General features: G+C 37.7%; 1 protein-coding gene and 1 long non-coding RNA gene across 5 annotated transcripts in view; both read right to left on the bottom strand.

Moving 5' to 3' along the window:
- The window catches only part of LOC131225282 (uncharacterized), a 42,114-nt gene that overhangs the window by 12,117 nt on the left and 10,519 nt on the right, over window positions 1–19,478 (bottom strand). For all 4 annotated transcript variants that reach the window (XM_058220795.1, XM_058220794.1, XM_058220793.1 and 1 more), the window contains one exon: window positions 1,299–1,411. In XM_058220795.1, the coding sequence (XP_058076778.1) occupies window positions 1,299–1,411 (113 nt within the window). The remainder of the gene's footprint in view (window positions 1–1,298; window positions 1,412–19,478) is intronic.
- LOC131225283 (uncharacterized) lies at window positions 1,512–11,048 on the bottom strand. Its single transcript, XR_009161289.1, has 2 exons — window positions 8,073–11,048; window positions 1,512–4,316 (listed from the first exon to the last, which is right to left on the bottom strand). It is a non-coding gene; the product is annotated as an uncharacterized LOC131225283 (long non-coding RNA).

Here is a 19,478-nt window from a genome sequence, read left to right as displayed (position 1 = left end):
CATGCCACTTGTTAGTTAATGTGGATCAAGAAACTGTTACAAGAAATAGGATTTGTAGTAAATCTACCTATGCATTTGTTTTGAGATAATCAGCCAGCATCCCACATTGCAAACAACCTAGTCTATTATGAGAGAACTAAACATATTGAAGTCGATTGTCACTTCATGTGTAAGAAGGTCTCCAGTGGTGAAATCTCTACACCATATATCTGATCTCAAGATCAACTTGTTGTTTTGTTAACCAAGGCCCTTAGTCACAGTAAATTTACAAACAAATACTCCAAGCTTGGCATCATCAAAATCTATGCTCCAACTTGAGGGAGTGTTAATATTTGTGGAGGTAGGCTTTTTTTTTAGTCATTCTCTTAAGTTATTAGTTGTTTAAGAGAGTTTGGGACATGTTGGGAATATTTGCTTTTGTTATTAAAGGCAGTTTTGTCATTTTTACTTTTTATTAATGAATATAATAGAAAACAGTGTAAAACAGTGTGGACGTCCAACTCTAACTCTCTTTCTTTCTTCTCCCAACTTTGTTCTCTCTTTTCTCTCTTCTCTTCTTCTTTTACTATTTAATCTACGAAACTACAATTACATCTCAAAAGAATACACTTGATTAAAAGGGAAATTGACGTCAATACCCACAAGTAGTGTACAAGTACACATTAGCGATCATCTATGAAGATGATCTAGTGATCCAAGGGTGGGTTATCTGCAGGGTTCAGTATATGAATTGTATAAGGACTCTATTTTGGTGTGGCTGAATGTGAAAATATTATCATGTTTGCAGGAACCATAGGACCAGTAAGAGTCTGATGATACTTTAGTGCCCTATATTTAATAAAACATTGGGTCAGAAAAAAGCATCTAATGATACTTTTTATTATAGAGCTCCACTATGTGTGATGATGCAGATGATGATGCATTGCCAAGAAAGTGAACTCCGGCTACACTCCCTGAAGGAGAATGTCGTGATTTGATATTTAGAGGGTGCCCTCTAGTGGAACTTGGATTGTAGGTGGTGCACTAAAGAAAAGAATGTCAGCATTGGCATTCCAATAGGGTGCCCTCTGATGCGACTTGGAATGCATGTGTTAGGATTGACACTAGGAAGCAGGGATGCTACTTTCAGGGATAATAGGTCTCAAAATATCAATATGTAAAAAAGATAACTCCATTTACTATAATAAACATGTAGCCTTTGAAACCCACAAGTGTCTATAGAACTTGGATACAAGTTGAAAAAAAAAAAAACTATTTCTAAAGATTTCTATTTTTTGAGAGGTTAGTAGACTCTATACCTAGAATTGAGATTGCGTCTTTGCCCGTCAACAAACAAACAAATTTCTTGCTCGTTCTCAATTTTCGAAGTGCATACCTCTTGAGAATAATCAAAAAGTCCATAATGGAACACCTGTCGAAGGACACAATGCAATCACAAACAAAAGAAATCCATGTAGTAGAACATAAAAACACAAAAAAAAATGCAGAAATAATTTTTTTTATTTTAAAAAAAAATGGAGGTAAAGAATTTTGACAACTGTTTTAAGTGCTAGACCAGTTCGACTTACTTGGGTTTAGTTGAACCAGAAATAGAAGGTTTAATGACCTGGTTTGGCCCTAACAACCATTTTAACAGGTTCTGGGTGTTATGCTAATCAGGTTGCAAAGTTAACAACTGAGGGATGATCCTTCTTTAACATGTATTCAATGGTGTGTCAGACCCATGGTATTTTAAGAAAACAAAAAAATAATAATAATAATAATAATAACAATTACATTAAGGCTGTTACGTAAAGGAAACAATCAGCCCACTAAGTGATACGGTGGTGAATCAGTCTGTTATGAAAAAGGGCCATATTGATCCATATCAGCCAATGCGGGTCGATACGCCCCATATCGGCACCGTTACGGCACTGATACAACCATAAAGGACGCATTATGAAAGGTTTTATTTTCAAACTGTCACTCGTTTTTCACTTGTTTATTCATTTTGACCATGAATGAAGCATAGAAATTAATTCCAAATGAGATACTGGCCTATTTTGAGGATCAAAACACAAAACCTGATTGGCATTCGATGAACCAAAGCAGAGTGGACCATTTTCGGAAATATCAAAAGAATGGGCAGACCATCGCTTGTTTCATTTTTCCCTCTTTTTTTAAATTTTATTTATATGTAACAGGCCAAATCTACCAAATCATGCTTAGTTTGGGTTTGATTAGGGCCTATTTGGTCGACTTTCAGCAATTCAAGCCGGCACTGCCCAACAAACAACATTCTTATGAAAGAATGTCCCATTACACCATCAAATACATGTCCAAAACAAAAAAGAAATACATATTTTGGATCCCCACTTCTTTCTCTCTCTTTTTTTTTTTTTTTAGAAATTTACCAACAAATTTTGAGATTTTTTTCCAAAAAAAAGAAAATCCAGCTTTATGGTCGTATCAGCCTAGGCTGATACAAGAGATTTTTTTAAATAATTGGACCAGTTAACCCCAACCCCATTGTGCGTAACAGGGTCAGCCCATGCAGTAACCAAAAAGCCAATACAACCATATCATGACAGATTCAAAACCATGGTCTGAAGATCTATTTATTGGTTTTCTTCTAAAATAAACCCTAAACCGAAGGATAAAGAAAACTCCATATATTTAATTTGTCATTTGTTTTTCAATTTTTCCATTGTGGTTCCACATCGATGAAGAAAAAATCTCTCTATATGGATGGCTTGGTGCAAGTGCGCATATGCTCAAGTTTGCAAGTTTTTATAAGATTGTATAAGCATAGGACAGATTTCAAATTTCTTTTCTGATGCAAATGTCTTGTTCGTTGTGAATCTACATCAAGGAGGACACGAATGACCACATGGGGATTATGGGCCTTGACATTTGCATATCAAGATGTATTTCCATTACATTGTTCTTTTTTATTCCACTTGAAACAATGGTCCCAAATGCATGGGTCAATTTTTTGATCGTTATCAGTTTATCTATCACGTAAGTTATGATACTGTTCATAAGAGTGTTCTAGTAACAGGTAGTTAATAACTTATTTTTACCAATTCTTTTACACCTGCCTTTTCCAAGAAGCCTAAAGATATTTGTAGAATCATAGATTAAGAGATAAGAAGAGGAGAGGAAAAGAGAGAGAAGAGAAGGGTGGGAGAAGAAAGGAAAAAGAATTAGGGCTACACGTCCCCACTCTTCCCATTTTTATTAACAATAAAAACCAAGAAATACAAAAATACCCTCACTAATAATGTCCATATTCCAAACAAGTCTTAATCCAATATAAATACTAAATATAGAAGAGAAAAAAGCTAGGTGGGCCGTAAAATGGGACAGTCCACATCCACATCCATTAGGCAGGTCGCAGGTAGTACAACCCACATCTTCATGCTTAGCACCCCCACAAGATGGAGCATAGATGTTGCCAGTGCCAAGCTTAGAGTATATAAGTATAAGACTGACTGTGAGGAAGGGCCTTAGTGAACATATCAATAAGTTGAACCTGAGACCGGACATATGGTGTAGAGATTTCATCACTGGAGACCTCACATATAAAGCGATAATCGACTTCAATATGTTTGGTTCTTAGATAGGTTGGATTATTTACAATTGGGGATGTTGCCTGGTTATCACAAAACAACTACATTGGTAGATTCACCGCAAACTTCATTTTCTGCAATAATCTCTTGATTCAAATTAACTCAAAGGTAGTTTGAGCCACTACTCTATATCCTGCTTCAATGCTTGATAAAGCCACAAAACTCTGCCTCTTACTCTTCTGCATAACCACATTTCCTCCCATAAATGTGCAGTACCTAGTAGTAGACTACCTATCTGTCAAGAACATGCTCAGTCTACATCAGAGAACCTTATGATTTGAAGATACTATTTCGTCGGCAGAGAATTCCATGTCCTAATGATCCTTTAAGATACCAAAGAATCCAAACAAATGCATTCATGTGAGGTACCCTCATAAAGCTCATAAATTGGCTCACCACACTCGCAGCATAAAATATGTATGGCCAAGTGAAAATTAGATAAGTCTCCCAACCAATCTTCTAAACCCCCCTAGTTCTTCAACTATATCTCCTTGATCACCAATTTGTGATTCAAACAATTAACTAGCTTGGTACCAAGAAGACTCGTTTCCATGAGCAAATCCAAAACATATTTTCATTGAGACATTAACTCCTTCCTAGGATTTGGCAACTTCTATACCAAGAAAGGTTCGAAAATGACTAAAATATTTTGTAAGAAAATGCATTTGTAGATACTTCTTAAGATCCCCAATCCCCCTATTGACACTTCCTATAACAACCATGGTGTGCCAAAGCGGTTACGTATCGGCCGTTACGTAACAGTAACGGTGGGAACCGGTACGCGTTTCGAGTTTCCCTCTTTTCACATCCATACAGCCAGTGTTTGAAATATCGGTATTGCACTATGTATCGCACCCTTGGGATACAGATATGTATCGGTTATCGCATGGGATATATCGTTTGTATCGCATAGTTTATCGCACTTTTTGGGAAACATGGGGAAACATTGAGAAAATGGTTGAATTTTTTAATGAAACTTTGGGGATTGTTAAAAAAGCCCTTAATACACACTTTTAAATCATAACATCTCAAAAAAAAATATGCACATAATAAGTTTCCTTTGTGTAGGGTCCTAAACTATGCGATGTTTAACTGAACTAATGCAACTATATTTAAATTGGATGCATGATATTTATAAATATATCATAGTCATGTATGAAAACACAACCAATTTATTGAAAAGCAAAAGAAGAGCTGAAGAAGTAAAATTTGAGAAATAGATGGACGGTGGGCGTCCCTCTCCCCACTGTTTTCTATGGTGGGGTCCACTCCATATATGGATCTGACTCATTATTTGTCTCATGCCTTAAAATTATCTAGCCAAATGGAAGGACGGTGTAGATAAAACACATACATCATGGTGGGCCCCACAGAACTTGGTGACGTCAATTCAGTAGCCAGTCTGTGCAAATGTTAGTATCTAATCCGTGTCCTACGCGGGTGAACTCCCTCACACCAGCCATGCACGGTCGGTGCTATGTGGGCCCCAACATAATGTATTCGTTTCATCCATTCCGTTCATCCATTTTTACGGATCATTTTAGGATTTAATAAAAATAATTATAGGGATATAATTCTAAGGTGCACCACACCACAGGAAAACAATAATGATTGGATATCCACCATTTAAAATCCTCCAAAGTCCCACTGCACTGTTTATTTGACATCCAATTTGTTGATTGGATCATAAAGACCCAGATGAAAGGACCAAATAATTATCAGCTTGATCCAAAACTTTTATGGCTCCCAAAACATTTTTAATGGTCAACGTTCATTCAACATTGTTTCTGTAATGTGGTCCACTTTATATTTCGATATACCTCATTTTTCTCTCATAACATAAAATGATCTATAAAAATAGGTGGACAAAACGGATGAAACACATACATCATGGTGGGGGCCCACAGCGCACCAACCACCAGCCATTGGCTGCTGCCCGTGGGAGTAGCCAATCTGTTTCCTCTGTGCGCGCGGCTCACTCAGTACCCCACGCTTACTGTATAAATTTTATGGGGTCCACCGTGATTTATGTATTTTATCCACTCCATCCATCCATTTTACCAAATAATTTTAGGGCTTTAGCCCAAAACAAAGCAGATCCGAAGCTCAACTGGACCAAACCAAAGGAAATAGTGGGGATTGAACACCTAAGTTCAAAACTTCCAGAGGCTGCATGAGTTTGACTAAGCTGATATTTGTGTTTTCCTTTCATCCATGTCTGTGTGATCGTATGAACAGGTTTGATGAGAAATAAACATCACTGTGGGCCCAAAAAAGGTTTCAATGGTGTAAATCATTATTCCAACTATTTCCTATGGTATGGTCCAATTGATCTTTGGGTATGATTAAATTTTGGGTTCAACAGTTAAAATAAGATGGAAAAGCCGATGGATGGCGTGGATGGACCACATACATTAAAGGTGGGCCCGAGTGAGTTTACTGAGACCCTAATAAGATGTCGCGATACAAACGATGGACGGCGCGATACAAACGATATATCCTTCTTTCGCTTTCCCTCTTTCACTCTCCCTCTTTTACTTTCCGAACCCTAATGCGATGGACTCGTCCGTTCCTCTAATTGTTTCTGTGATTTCCCCATCTGCGCCCTTCTTTCACTTTCCCTCTCCATTTTTACCCCCATCCACGCAGTCCGATCCATCTTTCACGCACGCAACCCCTCAAATCTCTTTCCGGAAGGAACGGTTCATCGATTCGGCCTGATTCTTCGCTGGAATCTCCGAGAAAGAGAAGAAAATGGCAAGAAAATCGTACTTACCTGTCGAATGGCCCACCTCCGATCGCCGCTACAGCCAGGTACTCTCCGATTTCCTTTTTTTTTTCTAATTCAAATTTTTAGGTTTTTTGGTGTGATATCGACGATATATCAGCCGATATTTGGGTTTTTTGGTGCGATATCGACGATATATCAGCCGATATCTGGATTTTAGATTTTTTAGTATCTTCCGGAGGTTATCGCGAGTGTATCGTCTCGTGGTGGTGTGATAACGATAATATCAGCCGATATATCGGCCGACAGTATCGATATTTCGAACACTGCTTACACCAGTAGATAAGTAACTTTTTTTGTTTCATTTTAAGTTCTGTTTTTGCTATTTTTTTGAAACATCTTGCTTCCAAACTGTTTCTCACTCCTTCTACTACTAATTTCGACCAACCTTGGCTAGGTATTTGAGATAAAAACACATTATATTACGGATTTTCTTCAATCAAAGATCGGTGGGCCTTTTTCAAAAATTCGTCAAAAATAGGTATTTATACTTTTTTTTAATATGTTTTGCTATTTTAATCATGCCATATGATGTGTTAATCATAGTAGAACATGTTAATGTGCATTTTACAGATTTAGGGTGCCATTTAATAATTTTTTTATATTTTTTTCTATTTACGCATGAATTTTAGCCCCTTTTTTTAAAATTCGAAAAATCAATTTTTAATGGTTGTTTTGCTGTTTTAATCATGCCATTTGATGTGTTAATCATAGTAGAACATGTTAATGTGCATTTTACAGATTTGGGGTGCCATTTTATATTTTTTTATAGTTTTTTCTATTTACGCATTTATTTTGGCCCTTTTTTTGAAAATTCAAAAAATCATTTTTTAATTATTCTTTTGTTGTTTTAATGATGCCATATGATGTTTTAATCATAGTAGAACATGTTAATGTGCATTTTACAGATTTGGGGTGCCATTTTATATTTTTTTTATATTTTTTTCTATTTACGCATTTATTTCGGCCCTTTTTTTGAAAATTCGAAAAATCATTTTTTAATGATTCTTTTGCTATTTTAATGATGCCATATGATGTGTTAATCATAGTAGAACATGTTAATGTGCATTTTACATATTTGGGGTGCCATTTGATATTTTTTTCTATTTACGCATTTATTTCGGCCCTTTTTTTGAAAATTCGAAAAATCATTTTTTAATGATTTTTTTGTTGTTTTTATGATGCCATATGATGTGTTAATCATAGTAAAACATGTTAATGTGCATTTACATATTTGGGGTGCCATTTTATATTTTTTTTATATTTTTTTTCTATTTACGCATGAATTTTGGCCCTCAAAAATAATTGCAAACACCTAAATGTAAGATATTTTCATATTACATTCATTCTAATATATTTATCATTGATAGTAGATAGAAAATTAAATATATGAATTTTGTAGTCAAATTTAGGTTATTTGGTTCATAAATTCATCAGATAGTCCAACAAACTTCTGACCAAAGAGTGGACCGTTACACCACCATAAACATGTTCCAATTTATAAATGAATGCATATTTGGAATGCTTAGAATATTCTAGATTTAATCCATATTTTTTCATATTTTTTTGGAAAAAAAAAATTTGTGCCGTTACGCCCCCGTATCGCCGTTACGCCCCCGTATCCGTATCGGTTTCGAAGGGCACCGTGACACCAACCGATACCAATACGGGACACCTTGATAACAACAATATCATCAACATATACCACTAACACAATAAGACCAGAGGTACCCTCCCATACAAAGACATAATGATCAATTTGACATCAAACAAAGTCATATTTTAACATAACTTTACATCAAACCATGCACGTGATTACTACTTCAACCCATAAATCGCATTGCACAGTTTACAAACTTTGTTTGACTCCCCTTCTACAACAAATTCAAGTGGTTGCTCCATATGGACCTCCTCAATGAGATCACCATGAATAAACACATTTTTGACATAAAGTTGGAAGAGGTCAGCCACGATTAACAGCCACAGAGGATAAACAAAAATGGAGTTCAACTTAGCAACATGAGAGAAGGTATCGGTATAATCAATACAAGGGTTTGAGTATATTACTTAACAAATCAAGAGAGCCTTTAAACATTCAACTGTACTATCAAGATGAAACTTAACAGTGTACACCCATCTAAAACCAACATCACATTTACCAGTAGGTAGATTGGTTAGGTCCCAAGTGTTATTATGATAAAGTGCAGCCATTTCCTCTTCCTTTGCTTACTTCCACTCCTCATAGAAAAGTACTTCCTAATATAACTTGGGAATAGAGTAAGAGGGCAAGGATAGGGCACTATGAAAGTGGGATAAGCATTGAAAAGAGACATGTTTAGAAATAGGATGACTAATACATGCACAATTACCTTTTCTCAAGGCAAAAGGAACATCAAACTTATCTAGAGAACTCACTGGATCATTAGGCTTAGAAGAAGATATGGTTGATGGTACATCACGATTGGCCGCAATATCTTCCCGTTTTCGTCATGAGTAAACTTTCAATTGTGGTACAGTGGGAATAGATTTTTCAGCAAATTAGAATACTTTTCTTGCATAAGCATAACCGTCTCTCCAGACATACGTGGCTGTTGATTTTAGACATAGAACCAGCCAGATAAAACCCACTATTCTATCCAATGTGAGATACCTGATTAGCCCATGTTGGCTTTCCATGAAAATTCCAACATTTTTCAACAAAATGATTCATATGCCCACAATGAATGCACTTCCTAGGTCCATGACATTCCCTTGCTTCACCATGACCACCTTGATTGCCTCTGCTACTCTGACTGCCACTTCAGCCTTGACCAATAAATGGTGATAAAGTAGAATTGTCATTGGCTCCACTTGTGGAGCCAAGAGATACACGTCATCCATTCAAAGATGGAACCTTGCCACCCAAAATTTGTACACTAACTGTTTCATACTTGTGTTTTAAGCTGGATAAAATCTTACGCAAACAAAACTCCTCTCTTTCTTGATGTTGCTTCTCCAAACCAGTAGTAAAATATTGATACACATTTAACTCGTCCCACATTCCTCTAAGTTTTGATTAATATTCACCTAGTGATTTCTCTTTGTTGAAGCTCAAACATTTCCTCAAATAAATGACATGTCCAAGAGATATTTTTGTCGGATGAGCACATCTCTTGTAATGCATCCCACACTTCTTTTGCAATATCCAAATACATTATATTCTCACTAATCGAAGGTTCCATTAGTGGAGATAGTTTGTTCCATTTAATTTAATAGATGTTATTTAGACCCCTAAAAAATCATATGGATTTATGAATCCAATTCTCGAATTACTTTTCCCTTCCATCCAAGACAAGGAACTAGAATATATACCACAAGCTTATATGAACACAGGCTTACCTTTCATGACCAACGAACACCCAATTTGTACGCTTCACACAGTATACACGCCACACTTGAAGAGAATAACCAGCCCACTCGTCCACAAGTTCCAACCAATCATGAGAGTCAATGATCACGAACACGGCATTAGACAATGGAAATCAACCAACACATCTATACATCCCACACACGAGAGGTGATGATCATGAACACTTCATCCCCTTCTCATGCATGGACCATTACAAAGGCTAGCACAACAAAATGAAAATAAACCCTAGGTTTCTTTAAAAAAATAGCACAAGAGGGGTGAGAAAGACTAAAGAACAAAAGAAGAAAAACGAATCATAGGACAAAAGAGAGAATGACAAATTAGATCAGCAACAAGGATGCTTTGATGCCATGTAGAATCATAGATTAAAGAGAGAAGAAAAGAGAGATAAAAGAAAGTTGGGAGAAAAGAGGAAAATGATTTAGGGTTGCAGGTCCCCACTCTTCCCCTTTATATTAATAATAAAAACTAAAAAGTACAAATCCTCACTAATAATTTCATATTCCGAACAACTCCCAATCCACAATATAAATACTAGCATACAGTAGGATGGCCCACATCCACATCCATTAAGTGGGCCGTACAACTGTACAGCCTCCATCCTCATGCATTAACAATATCAAAGAATCTTAGTAACCACCTCCATATGACGTTCTCCAAGAGAATGCATGAATTGATTAGCGACCCCTACAGCATATGGGATTTTAGGTCTCGTGATTCTCAAGTATATTAGCTTCCCCACAAGCCTTTGATAGAGACTAGGATTACTTGGGACTAGGAGATTGCCCCCATCTACAATCAGTTGATGGTTGACTTCCACTTGGGACTCAGTTGGCATACTCTCTAGTTTATCTTTCAAGAGATCCAACACATACTTTGGGATATAAATATAACTCGCCTTGAATGAGCAACTTCAATCCCAAGGAAATAGGTTAAGGGACCTAGGTCATTGATTTCTAATTGTGTTCTCAAATAGAATTTAAGGCCCTGAATTATTTCTTCATCATATCCCATGAGGATGATATCATCAACATATACAAGCAGAATAGTTGTACCCTTTTCTCCTCTTTTAACATAGACTGAGTAGTTTTTTATGCATCTTTCAAGAGATCCAACACATACTTTGGGATATAAATATACCTCGCCTTGAATGAGCAACTTCAATCCCAAGGAAATAGGTTAAGGGACCTAGGTCCTTGATGTGACGCCCCGTCACTGTGGTCACATGTGGGCGGGCGCTGATGTAACAGCCCACGCCCACACTGTATGATATTGTCCGCTCTACCGAAGCTCACGGTTTTGTTCTCGAGGTCGCCCCCAAAAGGCCTCATACAATATAGGGTGGCAACTCCACATATTGTGACGCCCCGTCACTGAGGTCACATGTGGGCGGGCGCTGATGTGGGCGGGACTTGAGGGTCTGGGCGAGCTACTAGTGGCTGGCAGGCTACTGTGTACCCAGTGAGAGGTGGAACCTTGTCCCACATCGGAAGAGTTGTCGAAAGTTGTGATGGTTATATGTGGAGTTGCCACCCTATACTGTATGAGGCCACTTGTGGGTGATTAGCCCTGAGCTTCCGTTGAGCAGGAACAAATTAGTGAGGGTACATCCGGGCAAATGTGGGCGGGGCCTGAGGGCCTGGGCGAGCTACCAGTGGGTTGGGACCCAAAGCGGACAATACTTTACCTTAATTGGTATGAGGCCTTTTAGGGGCAACCCCGAGAACAAAACCGTGAGCTTCGGCAGAGCGGACAATATCATACAGTGTGGGCATGGGCTGTTACAAATGGTATCAGAGCCGAGGATAGCTATGCCCTCAGTGGGGGATATTGTGACGCCCCATCACTATGGTCACATGTGGGCGGGCGCTGATGTGGGTGGGACCTGAGGGTCTGGGTGAGCTACCAGTGGCTGGCAGGCTACTGTGTACCCAGTGAGAGGTGGAACCTTGTCCCACATCGGAAGAGTTGTCGGAAGTTGTGATGGTTATATGTAGAGTTGCCACCTTATATTGTATGAGGTCTTTTAGGGGCGACCCCGAGAACAAAACCGTGAGCTTCAGCAGAGCAAACAATATCATAGTGTGGGCATGGGCTATTACAAATGGTATCAGAGCCGAGGACGGCTCTACCCTCGATGGGGGATATTGTGACACCCCGTCACTGTGGTCACATATGGGTGGGCGCTGATGTGGGGGGGACCTGAGGGTCTGGGCGAGCTACCAATGGCTAGCAGGCTACTGTGTACCCAGTGAGAGGTGGAACCTTGCCCCATATCGGAAGAATTGTTGGAAGTTGTGATGGTTATATGTAGAGTTGCCACCCTATACAGTAAGGCCTCCTGTGGGTGATTGGCCCTAAGCTTCCGCTGAGCAGGAACAAATCCGTGAGGGTACATCAGGGCTTATGTGGGCGGGGCCTGAGGGCATAGGCGAGCTACCAATGGGTTGGGACCCAAAGCAGACAATATTGTACCTTAATTGGTATGAGGCCTTTTGGGGACGACCCTGAGAACAAAACCGTGAGCTTCGGCAGAGAGGACAATATCATGCAGTGTAGGCATGGGCTGTTACACTTGATTTCTAATTGTGTTCTCAAATAGAATTTAAGGCCCTAAATTATTTCTTCATCATCTCCCATGAGGATGATATCGTCAACATATACAAGTAGAATAGTTGTACCCTTTTCTCCTCTTTTAACAAAGACTGAGTAGCTTGTTATGCATCTTTCAAGAGATCCAACACATATTTTGGGATATAAATATACCTCACCTTGAATTAGCAACTTCAACCCCAAGGAAATAGGTTAAGGAACCTAGGTCCTTGATTTCTAATTATGTTCTTAAATAGAATTTAAGGCCCTAAATTATTTCATCATCATCTCCTGTGGGGATGATATCATCAACATATACAAGTAGAATAATTGTACCCTTTTCTCCTCTTTTAACATAGACCGAGTAGTTTGTTATCCATCTCTAAAAACCCATTTTCATTATCACCCCATTGAACCTCTCAAACCAAGCACTTAGAGACTGCTTCAATCCATAAATTGCCTTCTTAAGTTTGCACACCTTTCCCTCTTCTGCTCTGCAAATAAATCCTAAAGGACTCATGTAAACTTCTTCTTGTAGATCACCATTTAAAATTCATTCTTAACATCCTATTGGTGAATGGGCCAATTCTTATTAGCAATGACTGAAAGCATTACCGTGACTAAGTTCATCTTTGCAACAGGGGCAAAGGTATCAACATAATCAAGCCATACATTTGAGCGAATACTTGTGCTAGAAGCCTGGCCTTATATCTCTTGATGGATCCATCAGATCCACTTGCATCCCACAACTCACTTTCCCTTGGGAAGTTCAACCAATTCCCATGCTCAATTTTTTTGAAGAGCTTCAACTTCTTCTTCAATGGCGTGTCTCCACTTTGGATCGAAAAGAGCTTCAAATAAGGTGACAGGCTTCTTCACCGTCCACAGATGCAACAATAAAGACAAATGCTTTATATGATGTGGACAAAGAATGATATGACACAAATTGATTGGGTAATTTATGGAATGGTTATCAAATCTTGCGGGAATCACAGAAGTCTTTTTTCCTTTCCTAAGAGCAATAGGGATGTTAGTGTATTAGATAGGAGAAGGAACAACACGTGTTGTGGGAGAAACACCGGTTTATCCTTTTGTTTTTCTGAGTATAAACATTTTATAATATCGAGGAATGTGTTCCATTATTCCTCCATATTTACCAAAGCAACATGCTCACATCATTCCTCGTCTCCAGAGACAACACGCTCAACATGCTCACTATTTTTTAATGCACCATATATGGTGGGAAGATCATTTATCACAGACAGAAGAGGAAGATTCGAGGCTATCTCATCTACATGAACCCTCTCCCCTTGAGGTGAATGAGGCTCAAATAGTCGCTCCCCCCTAAGGAGAAAAGTAGGGAATTGCTTCATAAAAGGTGACGTCTTTTGAGATGAGTACCTTTCCACCATTAGCAAGATAATAACACTTGTACCCCTTTTTACCTACAGCATTCCCAAGAAAGATACATATAATGGCTTTGTCATCTAAATTGCTCCTTCCAAAGAAAAGAAAACGTTATGGAAAAAGGCAACACAACCAAATACATGAAGCGGCAAGGAAAAAACAGGAGCTCTAGGAGAAAATGGAGACAAACTAGACAGAACACGTGAAGGCAACCTATTTATCGACTAGCATGCAATGAGAATAACATCTAACCCAAAAACTTTACGAACTTCCATACCAATGAGAAGAGCTCGAGTGACCTCAAGAAAATGTCTATTGCCCATTTGCACTCATCAACTTCATTCTATCGAGGAGTGTAATGACAAGAGTATTGTACATAAAAGCCATGTTTCTACAAGTAAGATATAATCTCGAGACAAAAACTCCTTAGCATTGTTAGAGCACAAGCACTTTCAAACTGAGTCAACACCATTTAATGGAAGACTTTAAAAACTTATGGCACTTCACTTCTACATTTTAAAAGATAAACCCATGTAAATTTTGAATAATCATCAATGAATGAGAGAATATTCATAGCCATTTATTGAAATAATAGTAGCAAGTCCCTAAACATCAGTATGCACTAGCTGAAAAGGAATAGAACATCTAATATGGATAAAGGGAAAACAATACGAGTATGCTTTGCTAATTGACAAGTTTCACACAAAAGATGAGGACACTTAAAAGACTGTAAGTGAGAGGTAAGAAATTGACAAATGACAGATAATGGGGCATGACCAAGTCTTGAGCACCACAAAGTAACATCTTCTTGGGAATGAGATGGCTAGAGAGCATGTTTTGAAGATTTACTCAATCCAAAAAGGTATAGCCCATGCCCCTCATGACCCCCACCAAGAATCTTACTGGCCTTCAAGTCCTAAACAATACATGACAAGGGAAAGAGACTTATGCTACAATTCAGATCTTTGTTTAGAATACAAACAAAAAGAAGATTGGATGGAAAGGTGGGGAAACGCAAAACAGAAGATAAAAGTTATTGAAGAAGTGACTTTGGCTCAAAGATTTGAGTAGAGGATCCATTAGCAAGTTTGACTTCTTTGATACATGCAGACTGAACGAAGGAAGACAAAAGATCACAGTTTACCATTCATATGATCAGTAACACCTGTATCAATAACCCATGTAGAAGGTGGAGGCCGGCATGATGAGATAGCATGGAAGGCACCCTTATGAAGACTTGTACCACCAGAGTATGAAGCCTTATAAGCCATTCCCAAAGCCTCTAGCTATTTCGAAAGCACAGTGATTTGATCAATGGGAGCAAATGTTTGAATTCCATTCTAATCCTTAATAATAACAAAACAAAGCTCTGATCTCCAGAGCTCATCACAGCATGAGCACTTTTTTCATCTCTTCCCTTCACCATGACCTCTACCTTTCAATCTGTTATTTGATCTACCATGAAGATCCCAACATATTTCCTTAGTGAATCCCTTTTGATCACAATGAGAATATTTTCTACATCCAGTGAAATGCCCTCGACTAATATTTGTTCTAATATTACTCTTAGAAATAAAAGCAGAATGATCTTAAGGTCAAGCTAGCATACTTTCAGTCAATCCTCTTCATTTAATAAGCATCGAATTTTTTTTATAAGTGTTGATAAGTGCGGCATTGCCAATGCAATCGTATTAATATTATCATTTCCAAGAATCTGAACTTTAATGACGTCAAATTCAGGTCTCAATCCGAACAATAATTGGAAGAGATGTTGCCTCTCTAATTGATACGGACATAGTGGTGCACCCTTTAGAGTATACCAGAGGAGGAGGCGTCGCCGACAGAGTACCGGAGCGGAGGAGTTAATGTGGATGGACGCTGGGTCCATTGGACCCACTTTCTGACGCGCTACGAGTGCAAGATCGGCATGATGACACCCTAACCATAGATCCATGGGTAGGATTTCACACCCTACCATACGGGTGTTTTAGTTTTAAACATTTTTTGTTCTTTTTTCTTGTTTTAGGGGCTTTATTGCACTTTCTTTATTTTTTTCGTCTTTTTGTTATTTTTCTTGTTTTTAGGGGCTTTAGTGCAATTTTACTTTTTCCATAGCTTATATATACATTGTGAAAAATCCTATTTTCATCATTATTGAATGAATAAAAATTTGTATCTTATCTTCCTCTTTTATCAAGAGATTAGGGTTTTAGGATTGGCCCTTGGGTGTTGAGGATTCCACCCTGATTTCAGGTTTCCTTCTTTCTAGATCTTCGAGGTGCAGGAAAAATTTAAGAATCATCCTCTTTCTTTTCTTTCGACGACAAAGGACATGTACTTTCTTCATCTCAAACCCTTCATTCTTCACCCTTTTCATTCCTCTCTGGACATCCCCCTTCTAGTTTAAACGAAAAAGAGGAATGGTTAGTCAGTAGAATCAGATCCAAACTTGACCATGGACTGACTTATGCTAGATTTGGAATATCCTCATATCTTTAGGTCCTCCCTTTTTGTTGTTTATGTGATTTATACTAAGGGGCATGATCCTGAGGGAATGACCTCATCTTTGTGTTGAGATTTACTTAATCCCTTTAATTGGAAACGGTTAGTTGATTCATGTATTTATTTGAACATTCTTTAACCTGATTATACATAAGTCTAGTATTAGGTCACTACATGTCCCTGCGACACTAATTCTTTTGCGGTTGTCCACAGACAGATGGACACACTACATAGTGATGGAGTATACTGATTGATCTCCTCCCGAACAAACTTTAGTTTATTATAGTATTCCAAAACAGAGAGATCACCTTGCTCCATATTCCTTACTTTAGAACTCCAATTGAAAAATCTTGGTAATTTTTCCCCTCGAGTAAAGTTTTGCCAAATGGTCCCATATTTCTTTGGTAGTAGATCAGAACAAAACATTGTAAGAAATTTTCAACTCAATTGAATTGAGTAACCACAACATCATAAGTTGTATTGCTCTTCCAATCTAACATTTTTTTCCAACAAATTTTGGATCTTCACTTGAATGAAAGAGGGTATGAGAGAGGGGTGAGAAATAGGATTTTGTTTGTCTAGTTTAAAGCCCGAGTACGAGTTGGCTCGTGCATAGATTTTGGGTGTTAAGGACGTGCCATCTCTAAATGAGGTATATGCATGCCTCCAACGTGTATCCCAATGGCTTACAGGTGAAGTCAATGATAACTTTGCTCTTACGTCACTGGGTGTTCCGTAATGGTAACGGTGGCCGTAACGGCCACCACTGTTACCTTTACGATACGGGGCAGGACGACTATTACGGCCCCATAACGGCCGTTACAGTCTCTCTTTTTCATTTTTTTATTTATTGAAAAAACCCCCGAAAAACCTATATCAGCCCTGTAATGTTGATTAAAAAGTATGATAACATGTATGTCCCGTAATAGACCATTACGGGGCTGTTATGGCCTTTATAGGGGATGTAATGTGTTGTTAACGGCAATTACAAGTCATTTTTTTCTATAACGTTTGTTTCGGCCGTTACGACCCTGAAACGTTTAACGGTTGCCACCGTTATCTTTACGTAACGGCCTTTACAGCCCCGTAACGGCCTTTACGGCACACCATGGGACAAGGTAAAGGCGGTGGTCTTGGCGGCAGAGGTAATCCACGCAGTTGTGGTGAAGTGGGAGGAAGTCATGTTGGAGGTTATGGACCTAAGAAGTTCACCCATTATGGGCTTATGAGTCATTCAGTTGAAAATTATTGGAATTTTCATGGAAAGTTAGCATGAACTAATTAGGCATCTCACAATGGAGAGAGTAGTGTGTCTCATCCGACTAGTTCCACTTTTACAACGCAATAGTTACATGCCCTTGGAGAGATGGATACTTTTACTCAACAAAAGTATTCCAAGTTGCTGAAAATTTTGTAGAATCAACATATTCGTGCTACTTCTAATTCTCATTCCACTCTTGCAGCTAAATTAGTGTCCTCAGGTATAACTTGTTTGGGATCCAAGTTCCATGCTCCATGAGTCATTGACTCTAGAGCATTTGACCATATGACAGGTGAGTCTATTGCATTTTCCTCTATTATTACAATATTAAAGGATCATCTGTCACCTTGGCAAATAGTACCTAGCCCAAAGTATGTGGTATGGGTATTGCCCATCTATGTTCTTCCCTTTTATTGTCTTATATTCTTTGTGTTCCTAAATTCTCTTTAATGTCTTTTGTCCGTTAGCAAACTCACCAAATCTATAAACTGTTCTATGACTTTGTACCCTTCACATTGCGTTTTCTAGGATCTAAAGACGAAGAAGAATATTGTAAAGAGCATGAACATGATGGATTATACTATATTGACCATGAAGTTGTTGGTGTAGAAGAACAACTCTCCTCATCAATGGAATTGTCATTTCAGCCATCCATCTTTAAATACTCTCAAAGGCGTTAACATTTTCTTGTCATTTGTCTCAGTTCTAGAGAACGAAGTGTATGAATTGAATAAACATCATTGTGTTATTTTTTCACAATGAATGGAAAAAGCATAGTTTAATTCCCTTTTCTTTAATCCATTTAGATGTTTAGGAACCGGTCAAAATTTTCAATAAGTTAGGGTACAAAGTATTTTATTACATTTGTTGATGATTTTTCGCGAGCAACTTGGATTTACTTAATGAAAGATGGATCTGAATTATTCTCTATTTTTAGAACTTTTCAAATAAAAGTACAAAATCAATTTAACTCAAAAGTGTTTGTGTTTTGTTTAGATAATGCCAAGGAATATGGCTCTATCCTTTAATCTATATTAAACAAGTATATTGCACCCAATGTTGTGTGCCCACACCTCACAACAATATGGTGTTGTAAAATGAAAAAATTGTCACATACTTAAGATCGTGCTTTATTAATTCACGTGAATGTTTCCAAAAGTTATTAGAATGATGCGGTACTCATGACATGATTTTTTAAAAATCGAATGCCTTCAACTATTTTAATGGGTAAATCACACCATGAAGTTTTACTTCCAGATACTCCACTATTTTATTTACCTCCCAAAGTTTTTTTTATGTGTATGTTTTGTTCACCAATTTGAGTCAGGCCACGATAAATTCGATTTTGAGCCATTAAATTATTTTTCTTGGTTACTCACAGACATAGAGAGGTTATCATTATTAAAGCCATTCACTTCGTAGACAATATGCATATAGATGTTACATTTTTTTAATCCACTCATTTTTTTCTCACAAGACAATAAATCTCTGCCTATACATGTTGTGGTTAAAGAAGACATAATAAAATCTCTTCCCTCTACTGACTCCCTCATTCTTCTTGCTCCTCAAGTAAAAGTCTACCCACGATGAAAATGAACAAATAATGCGACCAATCATGATGTGCCATCAGCCGTATCTTCTTCAAAGTCTAGTGATCCAGCAGCTTCTCTAGGTAATTTTAATGTTCCTATTACTTGGAGAAAAGTTAAGCCTTGTAAAGTGGTGTACAGTTTTGTATTTTTCTGTTTTGTTTTTGTTGGCCTTCGGCCTTTTAATAATATTATTTCTTATCATTTCAATATATATATATATATATATATATATATATATATATATATATATATATATATATATATATATATTGAGAAAAGGTAAGTATGCATGTACCGATCATCCTATCTCCAAATA

This window comes from Magnolia sinica, chromosome 14 (genome assembly GCF_029962835.1).
Source record: "Magnolia sinica isolate HGM2019 chromosome 14, MsV1, whole genome shotgun sequence".
NCBI lineage: Eukaryota > Viridiplantae > Streptophyta > Magnoliopsida > Magnoliales > Magnoliaceae > Magnolia > Magnolia sinica.
Note: the sequence above shows the minus strand (reverse complement) of the source record. Positions and strands in the feature narration are given on the sequence as shown.